The 20,564-nt window shown below is 43.7% G+C and overlaps 1 protein-coding gene across 6 annotated transcripts in view; it reads left to right on the top strand.

The window, feature by feature from the left end:
- MRAP2 (melanocortin 2 receptor accessory protein 2) overlaps positions 1-20,564 on the top strand; it is a 104,667-nt gene that overhangs the window by 51,604 nt on the left and 32,499 nt on the right. For 5 of the 6 annotated variants that reach the window (XM_063637815.1, XM_055274128.2, XM_063637816.1 and 2 more), the window contains one exon: positions 16,497-16,630. In XM_063637815.1, coding sequence (XP_063493885.1) covers positions 16,504-16,630 — 127 coding nt within the window. In that variant the 5' untranslated portion in view covers positions 16,497-16,503. Of the gene's footprint in view, positions 1-10,905; positions 11,632-16,496; positions 16,631-20,564 lie in introns of those variants that run through there. The other variant, XM_063637817.1, reaches the window with a different exon arrangement.

Raw genomic sequence — 20,564 nt, 5'->3', positions numbered from 1 at the left:
CTTATTTTGGCTTTTGTTCCTAAATGAAATATCAAGGTAGATATTTGAGAACCTCTCCATAACTCTTGAACCCACTGGTTACTTCAAGAGTATGAGGGTTCATCATGCAAAGGAATATGAAGAAATGTTTAAATAAACAAAATGAAAAATAATATGAGGGTTGAGCAAGGAGGCTTTGTTGAATAGATTTACTTCCTTCATCCCAAAGCAAGTGATGGTGTGTCCGAAATTGGTGGGTTCTTGGTCTCACTGACTTCAAGAATGAAGCCACAGACCCTCGCGGTGAGTGTTACAGTTCTTAAAGATGGTGTGTCCCGAGTTTGTTCCTTCTGATGTTCGGACGTGTTTGGAGTTTCTTCCTTCTGGTGGTTTTGTGGTCTCACTGGCTTCAGGAGTGAAGCTGCAGACCTTCACGGTGAGTGTTCCAGCTCATAAAGGCAGTGCAGACCCAAAGAGTGAGCAACAGCAAGATTTATTGCAAAGAGCGAAAGAGCAAACCTTCCACAATGTGGAAGGGGACAGAGTGCGTTGCCAGTGCTGGCTCCGGTAGCCTGCTTTTATTCCCTTATCTGACCCCACCCACATCCTGCTGGTTGGTCCATTTTACAGAGAACTGATTGGTCCGTTTCACAGAGAGCTGATTGGTCTGTTTTGACAGGGTGCTGAATAGTGCATTTACAATCCCTGAGCTAGACACAGAGTGCTGACTGGTGTATTTACAATCCTCTAGCTAGACAAAAAAGTTCTCCAAGTCCCCACTAGATTAACTAGACACAGAGCACTGATTGGTGCGTTTACAAACTTTGAGCTAGACACAGGGTGTTGATTGGTGCATTTACAAACCTTGAGCTAGACACAGAGTGCTGATTGGTGCATCCACGAACCCCGAGCTAGACACAGAGTGCTGATTGGTGCATTTACAAACCTTGAGCTAGACACAGAGTGCTGATTGGTGCATCCACAAACCCCGAGCTAGACACAGAGTGCTGATTGGTGCATTTACAATCCTCCAGCTAGACATAAAAGTTCTCCAAGTCCCCACCTGATTCAGGAGCCCAGCTGGCTTTGCCTAGTGGATCCCATGCCAGGGCCACGGGCAGAGCTGCCCGCCAGTCCCGCGCCACAAGCCTGCACTCCTCAGCCCTTGGGCGGTTGATGGGACCGGGCGCCGTGGAGCAGGGGGTGGCGCCCATCGGGGAGGCTTGGGCAGCGTGGGAGCCCACCACGGGGTGGGGGGTGGGGGGCTGGGCTCCGGCATCGTGGGCTGCAGGTCCTGAGCCCTGCCCCACGGGGAGGTGGCTGAGGCCCAGTGAGAATTTGAGTGTGGCGCAGGTGGGCTGGCAGTGCTGGGGGACCCGGCGCCCCCTCTGCAGCTGCTGGCCTGGGTGCTAAGCTCCTCACTGCCCAGGGATGGTGGGGCCCGGTGAGCCTGCGCCCACCCAGAACTCATGCTGGCCCGGGAGCGCCGCATGCAGCCCAGGTTTCCGGCCGTGTCTCTCCCTCCACACCTCCCCGCAAGCAGAGGGAGCTGGCTCCAGCCTCGGCCAGCCCAGAGAGGGGCTCCCACAGTGCAGCGGTGGGCTGAAGGGCTCCTCAAACGTGGCCAGAGTGGACACTGTCGAGGAGGTGCTGAGAGCGAGCGAGGGCTGCTAGCACGTTGTCATCTCTCAATGCGGCCGTTTGAGAGTGAGTTGAGCTGTCCATGTGCTTCTTGCATTTGGGACTCACACAGGGGCCTAGGTGGCTGGATCACTCACCTTCCCAGAGGGCAAAGGATGTCTGAAGATGATCTGGGAGCCAGATAAGGCCACATGGGAGGAAGGGCTGGCCTAAGAGTGAGGGCACCTGGCAGCAGAAGTAGGAATGAGCAGCCAGCTGAAGGAAGGTGAGTATTACTAACACACCCATGTGAGGTATGAAGACAGTTAATTCAGTCCTGTCCTCCTGCTTTGATCTTGGAGTGATGTGAAACTAGCTAGCAGTTGAGTGGATGGTGGAGAAATAGAAAAGAAGTTTACCTTCCCCCAACCCCAGCATGAGACCAGCATGCAGCAGGACATTGCAGAAATAGGGCAAATTCGTGTTATAATGGGTTAGAGTTTCTTTTGTTTCCAAAGATTAGACATTTTAATTCTTTTAGGCTTTTATATTTCTTATTTATTTATTTATTCATTTGAGACAAAGTCTCACTCTGTCTGTTGCCCAGGCTGGAGTGCAGTGGCATGATCACAGCTCACTGCAGCCTCAACCTCCTGGGCTTAAGTGATCCTCCCATCTCAGTCTCTCAAGTAGCTGGGACTACAGGCACAGAACACCATGCCCAGCTAATTAAAAAAATTTTTTTTGTAGAGACGTGGTTTTGCTATGTTGCCCAGGCTGGTCTTGCATTCCTGGGCTCAAGTGATCCTCTTGCCTCCACATCCCAAAGTGCTGGGATTACAGGTGTGAGCCACTGTGACTGGCCTCTTTGGGACTTTGAAGTTGTTACATGAGCAGAAACATCATGGGATCTACTCAAGTATTTGTTTGAGGGCAGGGAAGATGAATCCCTTGAGTATATTCTAAGGAGCAATAGAAAACCAAAATACAGTTGACATTTGAGCAGGCCCCACAAGTTGTGCTAGCTCAGAGTAGGTAATATATGCTTGGGTTAAAATTAAGTAGAGTAGCAATCTGTGTTTATTATTACATTTACTTTTGACAAAGGAAGACTTAGAGGCAGAAGCAGTTAGAAAAGGAAAGAAAATGTTTACTTCCCCAGAGTGCAAGGGAGTCAGGCTTTATAAGACTGGCTCATCAAATAAAATCACCATAAATACTTGAAAGAAAATATTCCACCAAATTACCAAAGTTCTCCATTTACATTAGTCTGTTGTTCATGACTGAAAACAACTTTCTCACACAATTATCTATTCCTAAAAGTCGTGACTTGTTTTCAGGCATCAGCATAGCAAGCAATCAAGGGAAAAAATGGTTTCTTTAAGGGAGTGAGATGTGTTTGAAATTTTATTTTGGAGACCAACTTTCAGGCAGGATGATCATGTTATTTTTGCTTCATGTCAGGGTACAAAGTGATTTTTTTTCTTGACTGGAGTATGAGAAGTGCTTAGTGCTATTGGAGAGGGGGAAAGTATGCATTTTCCTTGCAATCATGATTCTGCAGTCCCTTATAGTATTGTTGAGATATGAGGTAAAAAAGCAGAAGTTGAGACTATCTTTATGAGATGCTAAAATTATATATGTTAAAATCTGAGTTTAGTTGTTGCTCATGTTTCTGTTATCAAGACCTGTGTAATTTTTGCCTCACTAGAGAACATTAGTAAAATTTCATAACCCTTCAAGTGAAAATAGTTTGTAAGCTTCAAATAATTCTCCTGCAAGCTGCATTTGTTTTCCTCTTGCGTGTCCTTGGTAATAGCAAAAACAACAATCACTGGAAGGCAGAGCAGGCTGAGGGAGGGGTTTCTTAAGGATTAGTTTTGAAGTTGCCTGGTTTAACAAGAGAGAAAAATTAGGAGCTGAGTGAGAGAATGTGGTTGTAAACGTTTTCTATATTTCTACAAACCTTTGTATAGATTATTTCAGGAAATATAATTCTATCTTCTGTGGGGAAAAAAAGAAAGAAGAGAGAGAAAGAAACAAATTTAAGATCAACTATATCATATAAAACCTACATCATGTTCCTACCAGTGTGATCTGGTTTGGCTGTGTCCCCACCTAAATCTCATCTTGAACTGAATTCCCATAATCCCCATGTGTCGTGGGAGGGACCCACTGGGAGGTAATTGAATCAGGGGATCAGTTGCCTCCATGAGTTTTCATGAGATCTGATGGTTTCATAAGAGGCTTTCCCTCTCTTCACTCTGACTTCTCCTTGCTGCTGCTGTGTAAAGAAGGATGTGTTTGCTTCCCCTTCTGCCATGATTGTAAGTTTCCTGAGGCCTCCCTAGTCCTGCAGAACTGTGAGTCAATGAAACCTCTTTCCTTTGTAAATTACCCAGTCTCAGGTATATCTTTATTAGCAGCATGAGAATGGACTAACACTGTAAATTGGTACTGAGGTAGTGGGGAGCTGCTATTAAAGATACCAGAAAATGTGGAAGCGACTTTGGAACTGGGTAATGGGCAGAAGTTGGAACAGTTTGGAAGGCTCAGAAGAAGACGGGAAAATGTGGGCAAGTTTGGAATTTCCTGGAGATGTAGAGGGCTCAGAAGAAGACAGGAAAATGTGGGAAAGTTTGGAACTTCCTAGAGACTTGCTGAATGGCTTTGACAAAAATACTGATAATGATATGGACAATGAATGTTTCAAAAACTCCACTAATTAGAATTTAAACAGTGGTTGATTCCCTGATATTCTTAAAATGGTCGAATTTGAAAGTTTAAAATCTTTAAAGTTTTAATTCACCTAGTCAGGCCATTTTAGAATAGCAGCTGTATAAAACAGTATGAGGACTCAGTGAGAGGCCAAGTCTAGTCTTTGGGGAGTCTGATGTATATTTTCTTGCTACTAAAATGAGAGATTCAGATAATCCATGTAATGGGATTTGAGAGAAGAGAGAGATCCTCATGTAGTGAAATAGTTGGAGAGATCTCCTTGGGGGAGGTAGTATCTGATCCCTACTCTCAAGGGTAGACAGGAATCTGGAGAGGAGGGAGAGGCAGTCCAGCTTGCAGGTGGAACTGAATGGGCAAAAGCTCAGAGGACCATTTTGAGGGTTCCCCCGCTGCAGGTTCCTGTACCATCTTAAGTCCTCCCTTTTTTAATGGCCCTGTTGTTTCTACTGTCTATGTCTTCAGGCTTTTGTGTTGTCCCTTAACCTGTGTGTGTGTGTGTGTGTGTGTGTGAGGGGAGGGGTGTGGGGTGAGTGGGTGGGTGGGTGTATTTGAAAGAATGAAGTTCATTGTGTGGGAGAGGATAGTTTGAAATACAAGCCTGAATTCTTTAAGAGCACAGCCCACAGTCCACAGTCCTTGACTTTTTGACCTCTACTAAATCTTTCATGGTTAAGTAACAGTGTTTAAAATATCCTTGTCGATCTGAATGGACTCATAATAATGTTAGTATGTTCAAAACTAGTGCTCTTTCTCTGTGAAGGGCATATTTACGAGAACTTAGTAGATGTGTTTGCTGAAGACGGCATGTAGTGGGATAGATTAATGACATTTTGTAAATGTTTTCTTTTCAAAAATGTATTTATTTTTCAGTTAGAGTGATTGGTACAAAGTAAGTCATTTTTAATGGACTTCCTAGGACAGTTTAATTAGTTCACCAAAGAGAACATTGTTTTCCCCAAATTAATTTCAGCACCTATATTAATTTCCTCGGGCTGCCACAACAAAATACCACAGACTGGGTAGCTTAACCTGCAGGAGTTTATTTTCTGTTTTCTTTTTTTGAGACAGTTTTGCTCTTGTTGCCCAGGCTGGAGTGCAATGGCACGATCTCGGCTCACTGCAACCTCCGCCTCCCAAGTTCAAGTGATTCTCCTGCCTAAGCCTCCCAAGTAGCTGGGATTAAAGGCATGCGCCACCACACCTGGCTAATTTTTGTATTCTTAGTAGAGACTGGGTTTCTCCATGTTGGTCAGGCTGGTCTTGAACTCCCGACCTCAGGTGATCCACCTGCTTTGGTCTCCCAAAGGAATTTATTTTCTCACAGTTCTGGGGACCGGAAGTCCAAGATCAAGGTGCTGGTCACGTGTAGGTTTCCTCCGACGGCCATAAGGGAAGCTCTGCTCCAGGCCTCCCTCCTTGGCTTGTAGCCACTGCCCTCTTGCTGCCTCTTCACACAGTTGTTCCTCTGTGCATGGGCTCCCCAGATGCCTTTCTCTGTGTGTCCTAATTTCCTCTTCTTATGAAGATATTCTTCAGAATGAATGAGAGCCTCATTTTAACTTAATTACCCCTTAAAAGGCCTTATGTCCAAATACAGTCACATTCTGAGATACTGGGTGCTAGGGCTTCAACATATGGATGTTGGGTGTGGGGACACAATTCAGTGCATACAGCACCGTATTCACATTGTAGTACAGTCGGGGCTCCACACCTGTGGGTTCCACATCCATGGATTTAGCCAATTGTGGTTGGAAAATATTTAAACAAGAAAAGGATAGTTGACTAGATTTGAACAAAAAAAGGATTCTGAACATGCACAGACTTTTTTTCCTTGTAATTTATTCCCTTAATAATACAGGATAGCAACTATTTACATAGCATTTATATTGTATTAGGTATTATAAATAATCTAGAGATTATTTAAAGTATACCAGAGGCTGTGCATAGGTTCTATGCAAATACTACACCATTTTATACTAGGGACTTGAGAATCTCTGGATTTTGGTTTCTGAGAGGTCCTGGAACCAAGTCCCCACAGATGCTAAGGAATGACTTTATACACAATGAATGACGGCAGTGACTCTGGACATGCTGGACATCGGGCAGCCACGATGAACTTGAATAAGGTGTTGGTGGAGCTGTCGGGTACAGCTGATGAGGCTGCAAGGGCAGAGATCCAAATCTGCACTGAAACCCTGATGAAGGCCCTGGCGTAGGCAAGGCTGCCCCCAAGACCTCTGTGTTCTGGAGCCACCTCCACGAATGACCTGCCCCCCAGCCGTCACCCTTCATTAAAGATGAAGAAGCCTGAAAAAAAAAAAAGTATACACACAGGCTGGGCACAGTGGCTTACACCTGTGATTCTAGCACTTTGGGAGGCCAGGGTGGGCGGATCGCTTGAGGCCAGGAGTTTGAGACCAGTGTGGCCAACATGGTGAAACCCCGTCTCTCCTAAAAATACAAAAATTAGCTGGGCGTGGTAGGGCACGTCTGTAATCCCAGCTACTCAGGAGGCGGAAGCATGAGAACGGCTTGAAACCAGAAGGCAGAGGTTGCATTGAGCCGAGATCATGCCACTGCACTCCAGCCTGTGTGAGGAGCGAGACTCTGTCTCAAAAAAAAAAAAAAAAGTATATACAGACACACACAATGTGTATGTTCACGTGTGTGTGTGTGCTTTCATATGCATGTGAACACACATACACACCCATAATACAAATAGATACAGACCACTGAGTTTGTGATACAAGTGAAAAGCAACTTGGTATTTTGTTAAGTTACAGAATCATAGATCTGGAAGGACTTTCACTGCATCCATTCCAGTTCTTTTCCTTTGTTTGTAAAGGGGGTGAGTATTTCAGCCGTAATAGGTAGCTCTCATGTGAATGCAGTAGACAGAGGAGTGTCATGCGAACCGCCATGGAAGTGTCTGCTTGCTGTGAAAATATTGATGTCAGACTGCTAGCCCTCCTGTCTTGCAGAGGACTGCCTTTATTGTGAAATTATATCTTCTCTACTTGGAGGGTGTTTAAGATAACTGTCTACAAAATGATAATTGTTAATAATAGTTGTTTTTTTTTAAATTTTCCTTACTTTGCAAAATAAAAATGCTGGCAACTCTGTATTCCAGGTCCATGAAAACGGGCTGGTGTCTAGAAAACATTCCCCAGAGACTGGATGGAACCGGTTTAATGAAACTAAGGTGCTTCCTTTTTGTTGTTGGGAAGCTGCTAATTTTCAATGTAATCCATGAGAAGGACCTGAAAGCTTTGGAATGATAATTTGTAGTGGACTTCTGAAATGAATTGGGCTAATGGCAGGTACAACAGAAGGTAAAGCTTATAAAAAGGAGAATTTGGCCGGGTGCAGTGGCTCATGTCTGTAATCCCAGCACTTTGGGAGGCCAAGGCAGGCAGATCACGAGGTCAGGAAATGGAGACCATCCTGGCTAACACAGTGAAACCCCATCTCTGCTAAAAGTAGAAAAAATTAGTCGGGTGTGGTGGCACACGCCTGTAGTCTCAGCTATTCAGGAGGCTGAGGCAGGAGAATCACTTGAACCCAGGAGTTGGAGGTTACAGGGAGCTGAGATCACGCCACTGCACTCCAGCCTGAGCAACAGAGCGAGACTCCATCTCAAAAAAAAAAAAAAAAGGAGAATTTGGGAAGTGGCTGGTGTGTTTCCAGGACTGGTCAGGGTGAGAGGACCATGAGCTGGCAAAGCACACATATTCTCCCACCTGTCTATGACTCTCTCAGGGGTTGAAAGGGGTGATTCCTCACAGCTTAGAGGGAATGTTCCTTTTACTTGAAAGGGAATCCCCACAGGGCGGCTGAAAAGAGCAAAGCTGGATCCTTGAAGGTGGACCAGGGAGGAAGGATCCACACAGGGAGGGGTGCTCAGATGTCTCAGCACCCTCTGTCATCCTCTGGGGTTCTCTTTTGCTTTAGAGAGTTCTCATTACCCTCCCCTCAAGTGCTGTGATTTGGAAGCACTGCTTCTTCTTATTTTTTAAAAATTATTTGTATTATTTAATTTATTTATTTATTTATTTTTGAGACAGCATTTTGCTCTGTCACCCAAGCTGGAGTGCAGTGGCATGATCTCAGCTCACTGCAGTCTCTGCCTCCCAGGTTCAAGCAATTCTTGTGCCTCAGCCTCTCAAGTAGCTAGGATTATAGGCATGCACCACCATACCCAGCTAATTTTTGTATTTTTAGTAGAGACGGGGTTTTGCCAGGTTGGCCAGGCTGGTCTCGAACTCCTGGACTCAAAACAATCCACCTGCCTTGGCTTCCCAAAGTACTGGGATTACAGGCATGATACACCAAGCCTAGCCTAAAAAAAAAATTATAAACAATATTAGAACTTTTTTGTATTTTGGTTAAAAATGCATAATATAAAATGTACCATTTTTGAATGTACAGTTCAGTGGCATTAAATGTATTTACATTGTTGTACAACCATTACAGCTATCAATTTCCAGAACTTTTTCATTATCTCAAACTGAAACTCTTTTACTGGTAAATAACAATTTCCCATTTCCCCACCCTTAGCTTCTGATAACCACCATTGTATTAGGTTGGTGCAAAAGTAATCATGGTTTTTGCCATTAAAAGTATTTGCAAAAACCACAATTAGGTTTGCACCAACCCAATACTTGCTGTCTCTAGGAATCTGGCTATTCTAGGTACCCTCATATATGTAGAATCATGCAATACTTGTCCCTTTGTAACTGGCTTATTTCATTTAGCATAATGTTTTCAACGTTCATCAATGTTGTGGCATGTTTCAGAACTTCATTGCTTTTTAAGGCTTAATATTGCATTGTATATACAACATTTTGTTTATCGTTCATCTGTGATTAACACTTGGGTTGTTTTGACCTTTTGGCTATTGTAAATAATACTGTTATGAACATAGGTGTGTATAAATATCTGTTCAAGTCTCTGCTTTCAGTTCTTTTGTATATATATCCAGAATTAGAATTGCTATATCATATGGTTATTCTATGTTTAAATTTTTGAGAAACTGCTATACTGCCTTCCACAGTGGCTGTACCTTTTTACCTTCTTACCAGCAGTGCACAAGGGTTCCAGTTTCTCTATACCCTCACCAACACTTATTTTCTGATTTTTGATAATTGCCATCTTAATAGGGTGTGAAGTGGTATCTCATTATGAAGCATTTCTTTTTGATAGTTGATTCTTTGACTTGACACTAGTAATTTAAAGCATACTTTTCCTAACAGTTTAGAAATAGAGCAAAAATAAAATAGTCATGGGAACCCAGAAAACCTAACTGTAATAAAAGTGTCTGGCTTGGTATTCTCCTGATGCCCTCAACTTGCCTAGAATTTTTTGAAGTACAGACCAAGAAAAGCAAGGTCTAGAAAAGGCGAGAGTTAAGCCTATGCCTTTCCTGTGATGGGGACCCCAACTCAACCATGATAGCATGTTGTGGTGGCAACAGGACATTGACCCTGGAATACGGGCTGGTAGTCTAACACATTGGCACACGGGTAGTGGGGTGGAGCATTAGGGTCCTGTTTTGTCGTATTATAACTCCCTTGTCTTGATTCTACATTCACCAGCTAATCTTCAGATCTTAAATTTTGTTTCCCAGACCATGTAAAACATGTGCTGTGGTCAGCTTGGCCATTGTTTTCCTTATTCAGCAAATGGATATGCTCGTTATAAATCATTCTGCTATGCTTGATTAGCATGACTGACTCCATAAGGGCTTTTTTATCTCTGGAAAACTGAAAATTCAGCTCCCTGAATCTGTAGAGCCAGGGGCAGAGGTGCAGTCGCGTCTCAGGACCATGCCTCTTCTCTTCTCTGGAAATTTTCTCCACATGGAGACTTCACAGCTTCTTTCCTCGGTGTGTAGCATGAAATTCTTTATGTCCAGCTGAAGTCTATTAGAATGGGACTAGTCTGTGGAGTACTACAGAGCCAGGAAACACTCCCTTTAAAAATTACTTCTGGCTGGGTGTGGTGGCTCATGTCTGTAATCCCAGCACTTTGGGAGGCAGAGGCAGTCGGATCGCCTGAGGTCAGGAGTTTGAGACTACCCTTGCCAACGTGGTGAAACCCTTTCTCTACTAAAAGCACAAAACTTAGCCAGACATGGTGGTGCACACCTGTAATCCAAGCTTCTAGGGAGGCTGAGGCAGGAGAATCGCTTGAACCCAGGAGGCGGAGGTTGCAGTGAGCCGAGATTACACCACTGCACTTCAGCCTGGGCAACAGAGGGAGACTCTGTCTCAGGAAAAAAAAAAAAAACAGCTTACTAGCCTGTTTACTACTATATAGGTGCCCAGGGCATAACAGGAAGATGTAGATTTATGAATCCAAACTGCTTGTCCCCTTTGAGACACCAGCTGGTGAAAGAAGGGTGCCCACTTCTTAATTAAGCAATTCTTTATTTCAGGTGGTGACTGAATATCTATCAGTGTAAAATATTAAGTCCCATTTCTGTTTTTGGAAGTTGATCTTCTATTGGCGTTGATTTTTATGTTAAGATGGAAGAAGTCTTCAGGCTTGGCAACGCTTTTTGTTCGCTGTCTTGCTGCCGGAAACAAGTTGCTGATGTGCACAGGAGAAGCAGGGATAGGCAGGAAATAGATACATCCAGAATTCTCTGTTAGCTGTCAGTCGCCATTTTTTGAGGGCTGCTGGGTAATTGAGTACTTTCTAGGAAACACTAGAGAATGGCATAAAACTTGGCAGTGTAGAGAAATGTGGGAAGTATGTCCATTTGAAAAGGAAGAGCCCAGCGTGCGTGCGTTCGTGTGTGTGTACGTGTGTGTAATGTCTCTAGACTGAATTGAGTAGCCAGATCATTAGACTTCAAAAGTAAGAGTCATACTCGAGTCAAAATAGTCGTGAGGAGGAGAAGACTACAAAGTCCTGGAAGAATGACCTTTTTTCTTTAATTGGAGGAGAGAAAAATCCACGCCCCATGAAAGACATCACTGACTTAAAATGGATTCACAGAAAAAGAATCAGCAGACCTGGGAATTAAGTGGGAAGTGCCAGTAGAAGGTGGCGGTTCACGCAGACTCTATAAAAAGGAGAAATAAACTTGAGAATAACACCATGTTACCGTTTTTAAAGTACTGCCCTGGGAGGACAGTGTGGCGGCTTTGATTGAGAGGGTCAAGCATGATCCCTTGCTGGGAGGCATTGCCTTATAGAGATGCTTTAAGAAGATCCAGCTGGCTCAGAGTGTGATTCATAACCTTGAAGTCTCTCATTTTCTGTGTGGCCCTACCCACCTAGACACAGGTAAGCTGGGTGCACCATTGTTCTGTGCAAGGAGGAAATTAAGCTTCTAAAGTTGCGCTTCTGAAGTTCCCATCTTGGGCTCATCAGCCACCAAAGTGCAGCGTGGCTGAGCTTTATCTTTGGTTTCTCAAGTCTCTTTGCTGGAGGAGAGAGAGGGTTATGAGTCACAAGGGTGACTTCTCTATGCTGTGCGGCGGACAGTCTTCCTGGAAGTAAGAGGAAGAAGGATAAGAACAGGTAACTGACAAGACCTTTCTGGCCTGGGCCAGAACAGAGGTTGGTGGTCCTGGGTGGCATGCCTACTTTTGGAGTTTGCGGATTGAAGAGGAAGGTGAGAGAGTCATTGCAATTGGGAACTTTGATCATCTGACTGGCCATTAGGTCTTCCCCTGTACAAACTGGTCAGCATAGGTCTTTGGATTTGTGGCACTGGCTGGCAGTTTCTTGGAATGCCTTAGTAGCTGCGCCGTCAGTTGTGTGCATGTTTGTGTGGGGGCATGCTCATTTTTCAGGGTTTTTGGCACCTTTTGGATGTCTTCTTAATGTGCTAGTCCTGTGCCTGGGTTGGTGGTCACTTGTAAAACTCATCTGCTGATGTTTACCCCTTAACATGGAAAAAAAGAGTCTAACTCCAAAGAAGCAGCCCCCTTAACATGCATACCATCGTAATCCACTAGGGATATTGATACAAAGGCATTTATTCACTCTTTGAGAAGTTCTATGTCTGAGTACATCTCCTCAAATTCAGGGAGGTGGAGAGAATTGCTTGATCCATTTTTAAGAAGGTAGAGAGGGCTGGGCACGGTGACTCCACCTATAATCCCAGCACCTTAGGAGGCCCAGGCAGGCAGATCACCTGAGGTCAGGAGTTTGTAGACCAGCCTGGCCAACATGGCAAAACCCTGTCTACACCAAAAATACAAAAATTAGCTGGATCTGGTGGCCTGTGCCTGGAGTCCCAGTTTCTTGGGAGGCTGAGGCAGAAGAATCACTTGAACTCAGGAGGCAGAGGTGGCAGTGAGCCGAGATCGCACCACTGCACCCCAGCCTGGGTGACAGAGCAAGACTTGCCTCAAAATAAAAGAAGGAAAAGAGGCCAGGTGTGGTGGCTCATGCATGTAATCCCAGCACTTTGGGAGGCTGGGGCAGGAGGATCATTTCAGCCAGGGAGGTCAATGCTGCAGTGAACTGTGATCATACCATTGCATTCCTACATGGGCAATAGAGTAAGACCTTGTCTCAAAAAAAGGGGGGCAGGGAGGAAAAGAGAGTGCCCAGGAGTGGTATGGGAACCTGGATTGGAGCAGGAAAGATTGGATAGTCCGAAGAAGGGATGAAAGTGATGGGAATGTGGGTTGGAGAAGGGGCGATGGTTTAATGAGAGGTGTCTGGGCCTGCTCACCACGCTTTCTCTGTTTGGGTTTGTGATCTCCCCTCTTCTCCGACAATGGGCTGGCCTGGGCCACACTACCCTGTGCACACCTGGAAAAGGTAAGCTTCCTTTCAGGGCTAACTTTGGGATGCAGTCCTAATCTTCATTTTTGCTTTTGTTGGCAATGATGCTTTCAGCTGTTCAAAAGAGCAATTTAGTCTCTCTCTCATGCTCCTGGAAGCTTGTTTAGGATATGTTTCCTGTCAAAGAAGTTATTTTTCATGACTCTAATTTTATAAAGAAATCTGACATTAAGAAAATCTCAGTGCGGAGAGGGTGGTTCTCAGGAGTGGCAGCCGTACAGAGAGCAGCTGCCCGTGGAGCTGCCGCTTCCTGCTGTTGTGTTCAAGAGCGAGCAGCTGCCGGCCTGTCAGCACCCCAGGGAGTGAGGCTCAGGGCCAGGCTGCCTCCCTCACCACGTAGATGGCCGAGATCATGCACACTGTGGCGGGAATAGCAGACTGTGGGGGCTGCTACTTGGACATGCTGGCAGTTCCCAGCTTATGTTTCAGCAAAGCTTGGAGAGCCATTGCTGGGCTTGGTAATTGGGACGATACAGAACACTTCCCTAGCACTGCCTTATGTTTGTTGTTGGTCTTTGTGCATCTGATGGCCTAAGCTGATTAATTTGAGGCTTGCATGAAAAAATAATGCTTCATGCACTTTTTCAAGGGCACTAGGTGACTGCTTTAAAGAAGAGGTCAGAGGTTCTGTCCTCCAAAACTATCTTTGGGATTCAAGAAGTGAGAGGAAAGAGCCAGTGGAGACAAATGCCCCTCCTTTTGTTTGAAGGCTACTCAGGCAACTGGTGGCTGCTTGGGGAGAGCTGGTGTCACATTTCATTCTGCAGAATGAAAACCTCGTGTAGGCTGGCTCTGGTATTCACTCATTCTTGTCTGTCAGTGTTTGTCAGAACTTTGCTCCTCTCTTCCCACCTTCAGGACTTTTGCACATGTAACTTTCATTACCCTTTGGTAATGCCCTTTAGTAATCCGTCCCTAAATAGTTCCTTTAGATGAAAGGGAATAGTGTAAGGGGGAGAAAAAGAAGGCATGTCTCTATTGTAGGGTGGGTGGTTGATATTCCTTACAGTTAACTCTTACACAGACATATTTTATTGACTAGTTCCTGACCGGCCCCATGAGGGTGGTGTTACTGCTGCTTTCTGACTGGTCCTGTGGACCCTGGTAGCCACAGATGGGGGTCCCCACTGTGTGCTGACATTGAGAACTGTGTGGCCATGGGAGAACAGCTCTCGATTCTGTGGTGTGCTGAATAGACAACACCCTCCATCTTTATTTTCTTTATTCCTTTAAGTACTTTTCACTATTTTTCTATTCCAGATGAAGTTTAGTGCCTCCCTCTGCTCTGCTATTATAGTAGCTGTAATGTTGATTTCTACTAAAAATGATATGATCAAGCCAGACTTCATCTTATTTTCCTTAAAAAGGAAAAAAAGGAGAGAAAGATTATTTTATTTTTGAGTTGGTAGAATAGCCTGACTCCTAGGATGTAAATGTTGATCATTTTAACTTTTAAATGATCTAAACACCTTTAAGTAATTTTTTGTCATAGTTTTATTTATTTGTCTAGGCACCGTGGCTCACAGCTGTAATCCCAACACTCTGGAGAGTGAGGCAGGTGGATTGCTTGAATCAATCAGTTAACACTTGGTGCATTTGATAAGAATTGGCTGACCAGGGAGTTGGGTGTGTCTGAAGAACAAAGCGAGGCTTTTCTATTCAAGATCAGCATTTCTAATTAATAATAGTTGTGCTGCCTGCTAATATTTTTCTTAATTTTTCATGCAACATCACATTTAATTTTTATAGCAACTCCATGAAGTGGGTACCATAATCATCTTCATGTTACTAGTGGGAAAACTGAAGCTCAGATTTTTTTTTTTTTCATGGCTCTAGAGCAGGGATTGGCAAACTTTTTCTATAAAAGACCAGAAAGTAAATATTTTAGGCTTTCTGGGCCCATCCTTTGGACAGTATGATGACGTGGGATTGGAGTCTTTTTCTGTGGAATCCATGTCTGGGATGGGAAAGAAGGGGCAAGGGAAAGGGGAGAGTGATGCAGAAGTGGGGCGGAAGAGTGGTGGTGATTTTGCCGCAGCCTCCCAGAGGATTGTGCCCTGGAGGCAGTGGGGAGGGATGTGGGCGAAAGAAACCTCAGAAAGCTCTTGAGGCGGGGCTGCTTCAACAATCTCGAAGCTCAAATGACTAGTGACTGCTCAGTGAATCTTCGTTTCTGCTGATATTTCATTCAGATTTTCCCTTATGTCACTGCTATTTGTCACTTTGTCTTCCTTTCTCCATTACAAGGGAAGGTCTGTGGAGTACTCATCTGTCTCAGGCATCTCTGCCCACCCCACAGTGTGCAGTGTCTTGCACACAGTAGGTGCTCAAACACAGTTATTGAAAACAGGCTGCGTTGACTTATCACCTTCGGCATCCATGCTGCGCAGCGCAACCATCTTCTCCCAAAGAAGTTAGGATTTTTTGGTCTAAAATAGTCACAGTTAACAAAGATACTTGGGAAATCCTGAAAATATGATAAATTTCAGGAGTAGGCAGTTGGACAAGTTGTGGACTTCTGTTGCGGATCTTCTGCAAGATCCACTATGCAACTTTCGCTGCCTGTTTTTCTTTATTCACTCCATTTTATTAAACTTAGTTTCCTCCAACCCCACTGGAAGCAAGGAAAGCAAACAAACAAACAAAACCTTAGGTTGCTTATCTCCATTGTTGCATAGTAGGTGTTCAATGGATACCTACTGAGCTAGTTCATTTCTGATACTAATTTGATTACTTCTCCTGAACATTCTTTCTTCTTATAGAACTCTCTGTCCTCTACCTCCCAAATCCCACAAAACATCTCGCCTCCACACATAGGCTGATTGCTCGGGAATGGTACAGGAGGCCCTTGGTGATTCTAATTGATGAAAGACTAAAAAATTCCCTTATAGGGGAACATAAATCAATGTCAATCTGAGATTGAGTAATACATCAAATTAGTATCAGAAATGAACTAGTTTCAGTAGGCTCTTTCCATACTCTTGCAGGTATAGGTGCTGAGCCTGAAGCTGTAAGCTCAGAGATTTTCACATACTCTTTCCTTCCTTTCCTTCTTTCCTTCATCAGTTACTGAACATTGGTTATGTGCCAGGCACTGGGTTAAGCTCACAAAAAATATACAGTGTCTGACTTCAAATACATTATTCCACTCTAGCGGCGAGAGAAAAGGAAGTAGTGGCCACATGATATGAGGTGTGAACAGCTGGTAGGAACCCCTCCTGGCCTAGGGGGTAAGACCTCCTCCAGGGGTTTGCTGCCAAACTCCTGAATGCCATCAAGAGTAGTTAAGGTAACTGTGCAGCTCTGGATGAATTAACAGGTTCTGCCCTTGACTTTCTCCATCTGTGCAGGTTGGAGATGTCTGCCCAGAGGTTAATTTCTAACAGAACCTCCCAGCAATCGGCATCTAATTCTGATTACACCTGGGAATATGAATATTATGAGATTGGACCAGTTTCCTTTGACGGACTGAAGGCTCATAAATGTAAGTTTTATACAATTCCTCATTGTATGCATAATTGTATTTCTCTTAACCTGTGAAATCCCCAAGGACGACTTCTCCTGAACATTCTTTCTTCTTACAGAACTCTCTGTTCCCTACCTCCCAAATCCTACAAAACATCTCACCTCCACACATAGGCTGATTGCTCAGGAATGGTCCAGGAGGCCCTTGGTGATTCTAATTGATGAAAGACTAAAACATTCCCGTAGTGGGAGAACATGAATCAATGTCAAGCTGAGATTGAGAATTTTAAAAAAAGCATTTGCTATTTTAGTTCCTCCAAACTGTGAATGTTTGAACTATCAAAAATATGTATAAAAATAGCATCTGGAACTGTTATTTGAAGAACCTTCTTTTGTAGCACAGCAGCGTCTTTTCATCCCACTTGGTTTTCTGGAGCTGTGGAGAGCAGTGTATCCATGTGTGTTCATAATGATGGACCAGAATAGCCTGCGATCATTTCTAACACTGTGTTCTAGGAGTGAATTGTGTTTCATGCTATTGGAGTAATTAAGGGTCCAGCACAGAGCAAGAAAATGTAATTCTGTGAGACGTTGCTATTCAACTCCAGTCATAACTGAATGCTGACTGGCCAGCATGGAACATCCTTGCTTCATTAGGTAGAGTTAACATGGTAGGCAGGAACTGCTGCCCAGTCTCAGATCCTGTCGTGGTAACCCCGTAAATATCCCCGAAATGTTCACTTTTGTCAGAGTGAATTATCCACAGCACTGTAAAATTTTTACGTTCTGAACTGGTCCAGGTTAGTGGGACACATTAGGAAATATAAGAGGGCTTAGAATCAGAGAAACACATGTAGCAAAGAAAGTCTTTTCGTTCCTTTAATTATTTCCTGGCTGCTTCTATCCTGACCTGTCTTGGCATTCATGATCTCTTGCACCAACTTGGGGCTCTTTTGCAAGAAGGGCTTTCTATTGTTGTTCCTTTAGCAAAAATCATTAATTAAGCCATATGTCCTTTACCCCTTAAGTGAGTAGTAATAATTAAATACTTCCATTCATTCCTTTATTGACATCTGCTCAGTATTTCTTTGTGGAAAAAAAAGCACATGGTATTCATCAAGGTATGCTGTCACTGATTATCTGATAGAAGGCTGTTCGGTGTGAAATCACCTTCTTTAATTGACTTAAATTCTTTAATATGTTGTTTTTCTAGGATAACCTTTATGTAAGGACAATTGCTTGTTCTGAATTATAGTGGATATCAAACTGACTGGGAAAATGGCCACATATTTTCTTGAAATGTGGGCTTTCACTGCTTGGTGACATCAACTTTACTTTTGTGTCAGCTTGCTTCTGTCTCTTTTCCTTAGTTTAAGAGGCACAGAAGACAGGCCTGCTGCTGTAATTTTGGTTGGTACGTTTCCAGAGACGATTGAATAAACTATTTTTTGAGGATATTGCATTCTAGAAATAATTATAGCTGGAAAACTTCCTGAGAAACATAGGCAGAGGTGTGACTCATTCCTTCCTTACTTACTTTACTTACTATACCATTAATAACAATTGCTTTTGTTAATTTTAATATTCACATGAAGATAAAACAAAAATGCCTGAGCACTTACCGTTCTGATATAAGAGAGCTGATAAGTAGCAGCCTTTAGCTTCAGGAACCTGACAATATATGTAATACATTGAGAACAAAAAATAAACAAACACAAAACCCCAGATATACAGGAAAGTGAAAAGATCAAGTCAACTGTTGAAATGTGTGCTCTGGTACAGTCTCTTTCATGTAAAAATGCTGTGATCCTGACCTTCAAGTATGACTCCTTGTTTTGCTGGGCAAAATGCAAAGCTAATTAGATGCAGATTCAAAAGAACAGAAGCAGGACATTTCAAGGGGAAGCATTCATTGCGGACAGGAATGACCGTAACAGTTATCTTTATTTGCCTTACCTGTAATGGATCATACTTGGCAACAATAGCTCCATCTTTAGACGAAGTTCCTCTGCTGAAATTAAGATTCCTACCTTCAAAGGGTGTTTCATCTGAGAAGCAACCTCAGATGGTCCTTGAGAATTCTTTTGCCATCAGTTTTGAATCCAATGTTAAACCTTATCACGTATCAGAAGTGGACATGTATCTGATACAGATTTGGCACCAACAAAGTGGAAACTTATTTATTCATTCATTCAATATATATTTGTTCAGCATCTGTTATGTGCAATACTATTTTAAGCACTGGAGAGACAACAGTGAACTGAAAAGACAAAAATATTTCCTCATATAGAGCTTGCATTCTAGTGGGAGGGACAGACAATAAATAGTTAAATAGATAATGTCAGACGGCAATATAAAAGGATAAATAGAGTGGGGGTAAAGGGATGTGGAGTGTCGAGGTGACAGTATAGAATTGCCATCGAAAGCCTTACTGAGAAGGAGAGATTTGAGAAAAGTCCTGAAGGAAGTGAGAGATTGAGCAATAATATATCTGGGGGAAGAACATCCCAGAAAAGGATCCTTGGCGGGAGTGAACTGGATCATGCAAGGAGGCCAGCGTGGTACCAGGGGAGTGATAAGAGGCAGAACAGCAGGAAACGAAGTCAGAGAGGCTGTGGGGCCAAGGACGTGGGGGGGCCTTAGAGGTCATGCTAAGGACTTTGTTTGGCCTTTTAACTCTGAGAAGTCACTTGAGGGTCTGGAGCAGAGGAGTGCCATCCGGCTTAGGTTTCAACAGATCATTCTGCAACTGGGGAGTGAAAGGCATGAGATTAGAAGCCGAGACCATTCAGGAGGCCTTTGCCATAGTCCAGGCAGCTGATGATGGTGGCTTGGAGTCAGATAGGGAGAGTGAAGTGGTGAGAAATGCATACATTCTGGATATTTTTAAAAGATGGATCTGGCAAGATTTGTCAATGGATTGGCGGTATGTGTAAGAGAAAGAAGAGTCAAGAATGATTTGAAGATTTGTGACCTGAGTAACTGGCAGGATGGAATTGCCTTTAACTGAGAGGGTGAAGAGTATGGGAGAAGGAGGTTTCAGAGAGGAACCCCAGGAGCTCCCTTTTGGACCTGTTAAATTGAGACACCTATCACATATCCAGGAGGATAAGGGAGGAGAGGTGTTGGGGGAAACTGTAGACTTGAGAGTCATCAGCAGGTGAATGGTATGCGTTCAAAGCCAAGAGGCTGGATAAGTGAGTGTAGATAGAAAACTGAAGAGTCCAACGCTGAGCCCTGGGCACGCTTGTGTTTAGAAGTTGGAGGGTTGCATAGCAGCATAGGTGCCTGAGGGGAACGTACAGAAAGTAGGAAGAAAACTGGACAATTGTGGTCTTCTGGATGCCAACTGAAAAAAGGGTTGCAAAGACAGTCTGTGTCAAAGGCTGCTATTAGGTCAAGTTAATTGAAGAATGAGATTCGACCATTGGATTTATAATGTAGACGTTACTGGCAATGATTTGGAAAGCAGTTTTAGTGGAGTGCTGGGGGTAAAAGGTTGATGGAATTGGTTCAAGAAGAAATGAGAGGAGAGGAATTGGGGACAGCATGTACACACAAATCTCTTAAGTGTCTCACTATAAAGGGAAGGAGAGGAATGGGTCATTTATGAAGGGTGTGGCTGGGTGAGACAAGGTGTTCTTAAAGCATCAGAAGCAAAAGCTGATGAGTCAATGAGTGGACAATCACATTTTAGCAGGACCACTCTGGCTGCTGTGTTGAGAAAAGACTGAAGGAATATCCTCTTAATTTGAGCTATCAGTGGTGGCCAAATTCATGCTTTTTCATGTGCCACCTTGCAGATACCAGACCCATGCATGGATGAGTCAGCAAGAAGCCAGGTCGTTAGGATGAGAAACAGAGCTAGAGCTTCCAAAGGCTTGGAGTAAGATAGTAGAGACAAGTGTGGGAACATCACTGTTGGCTCTTTGCCAGGAATTCATATCACAGAA

Source organism: Symphalangus syndactylus, chromosome 4 (genome assembly GCF_028878055.3).
Source record: "Symphalangus syndactylus isolate Jambi chromosome 4, NHGRI_mSymSyn1-v2.1_pri, whole genome shotgun sequence".
Lineage (NCBI taxonomy): Eukaryota > Metazoa > Chordata > Mammalia > Primates > Hylobatidae > Symphalangus > Symphalangus syndactylus.
Note: the sequence above shows the minus strand (reverse complement) of the source record. Positions and strands in the feature narration are given on the sequence as shown.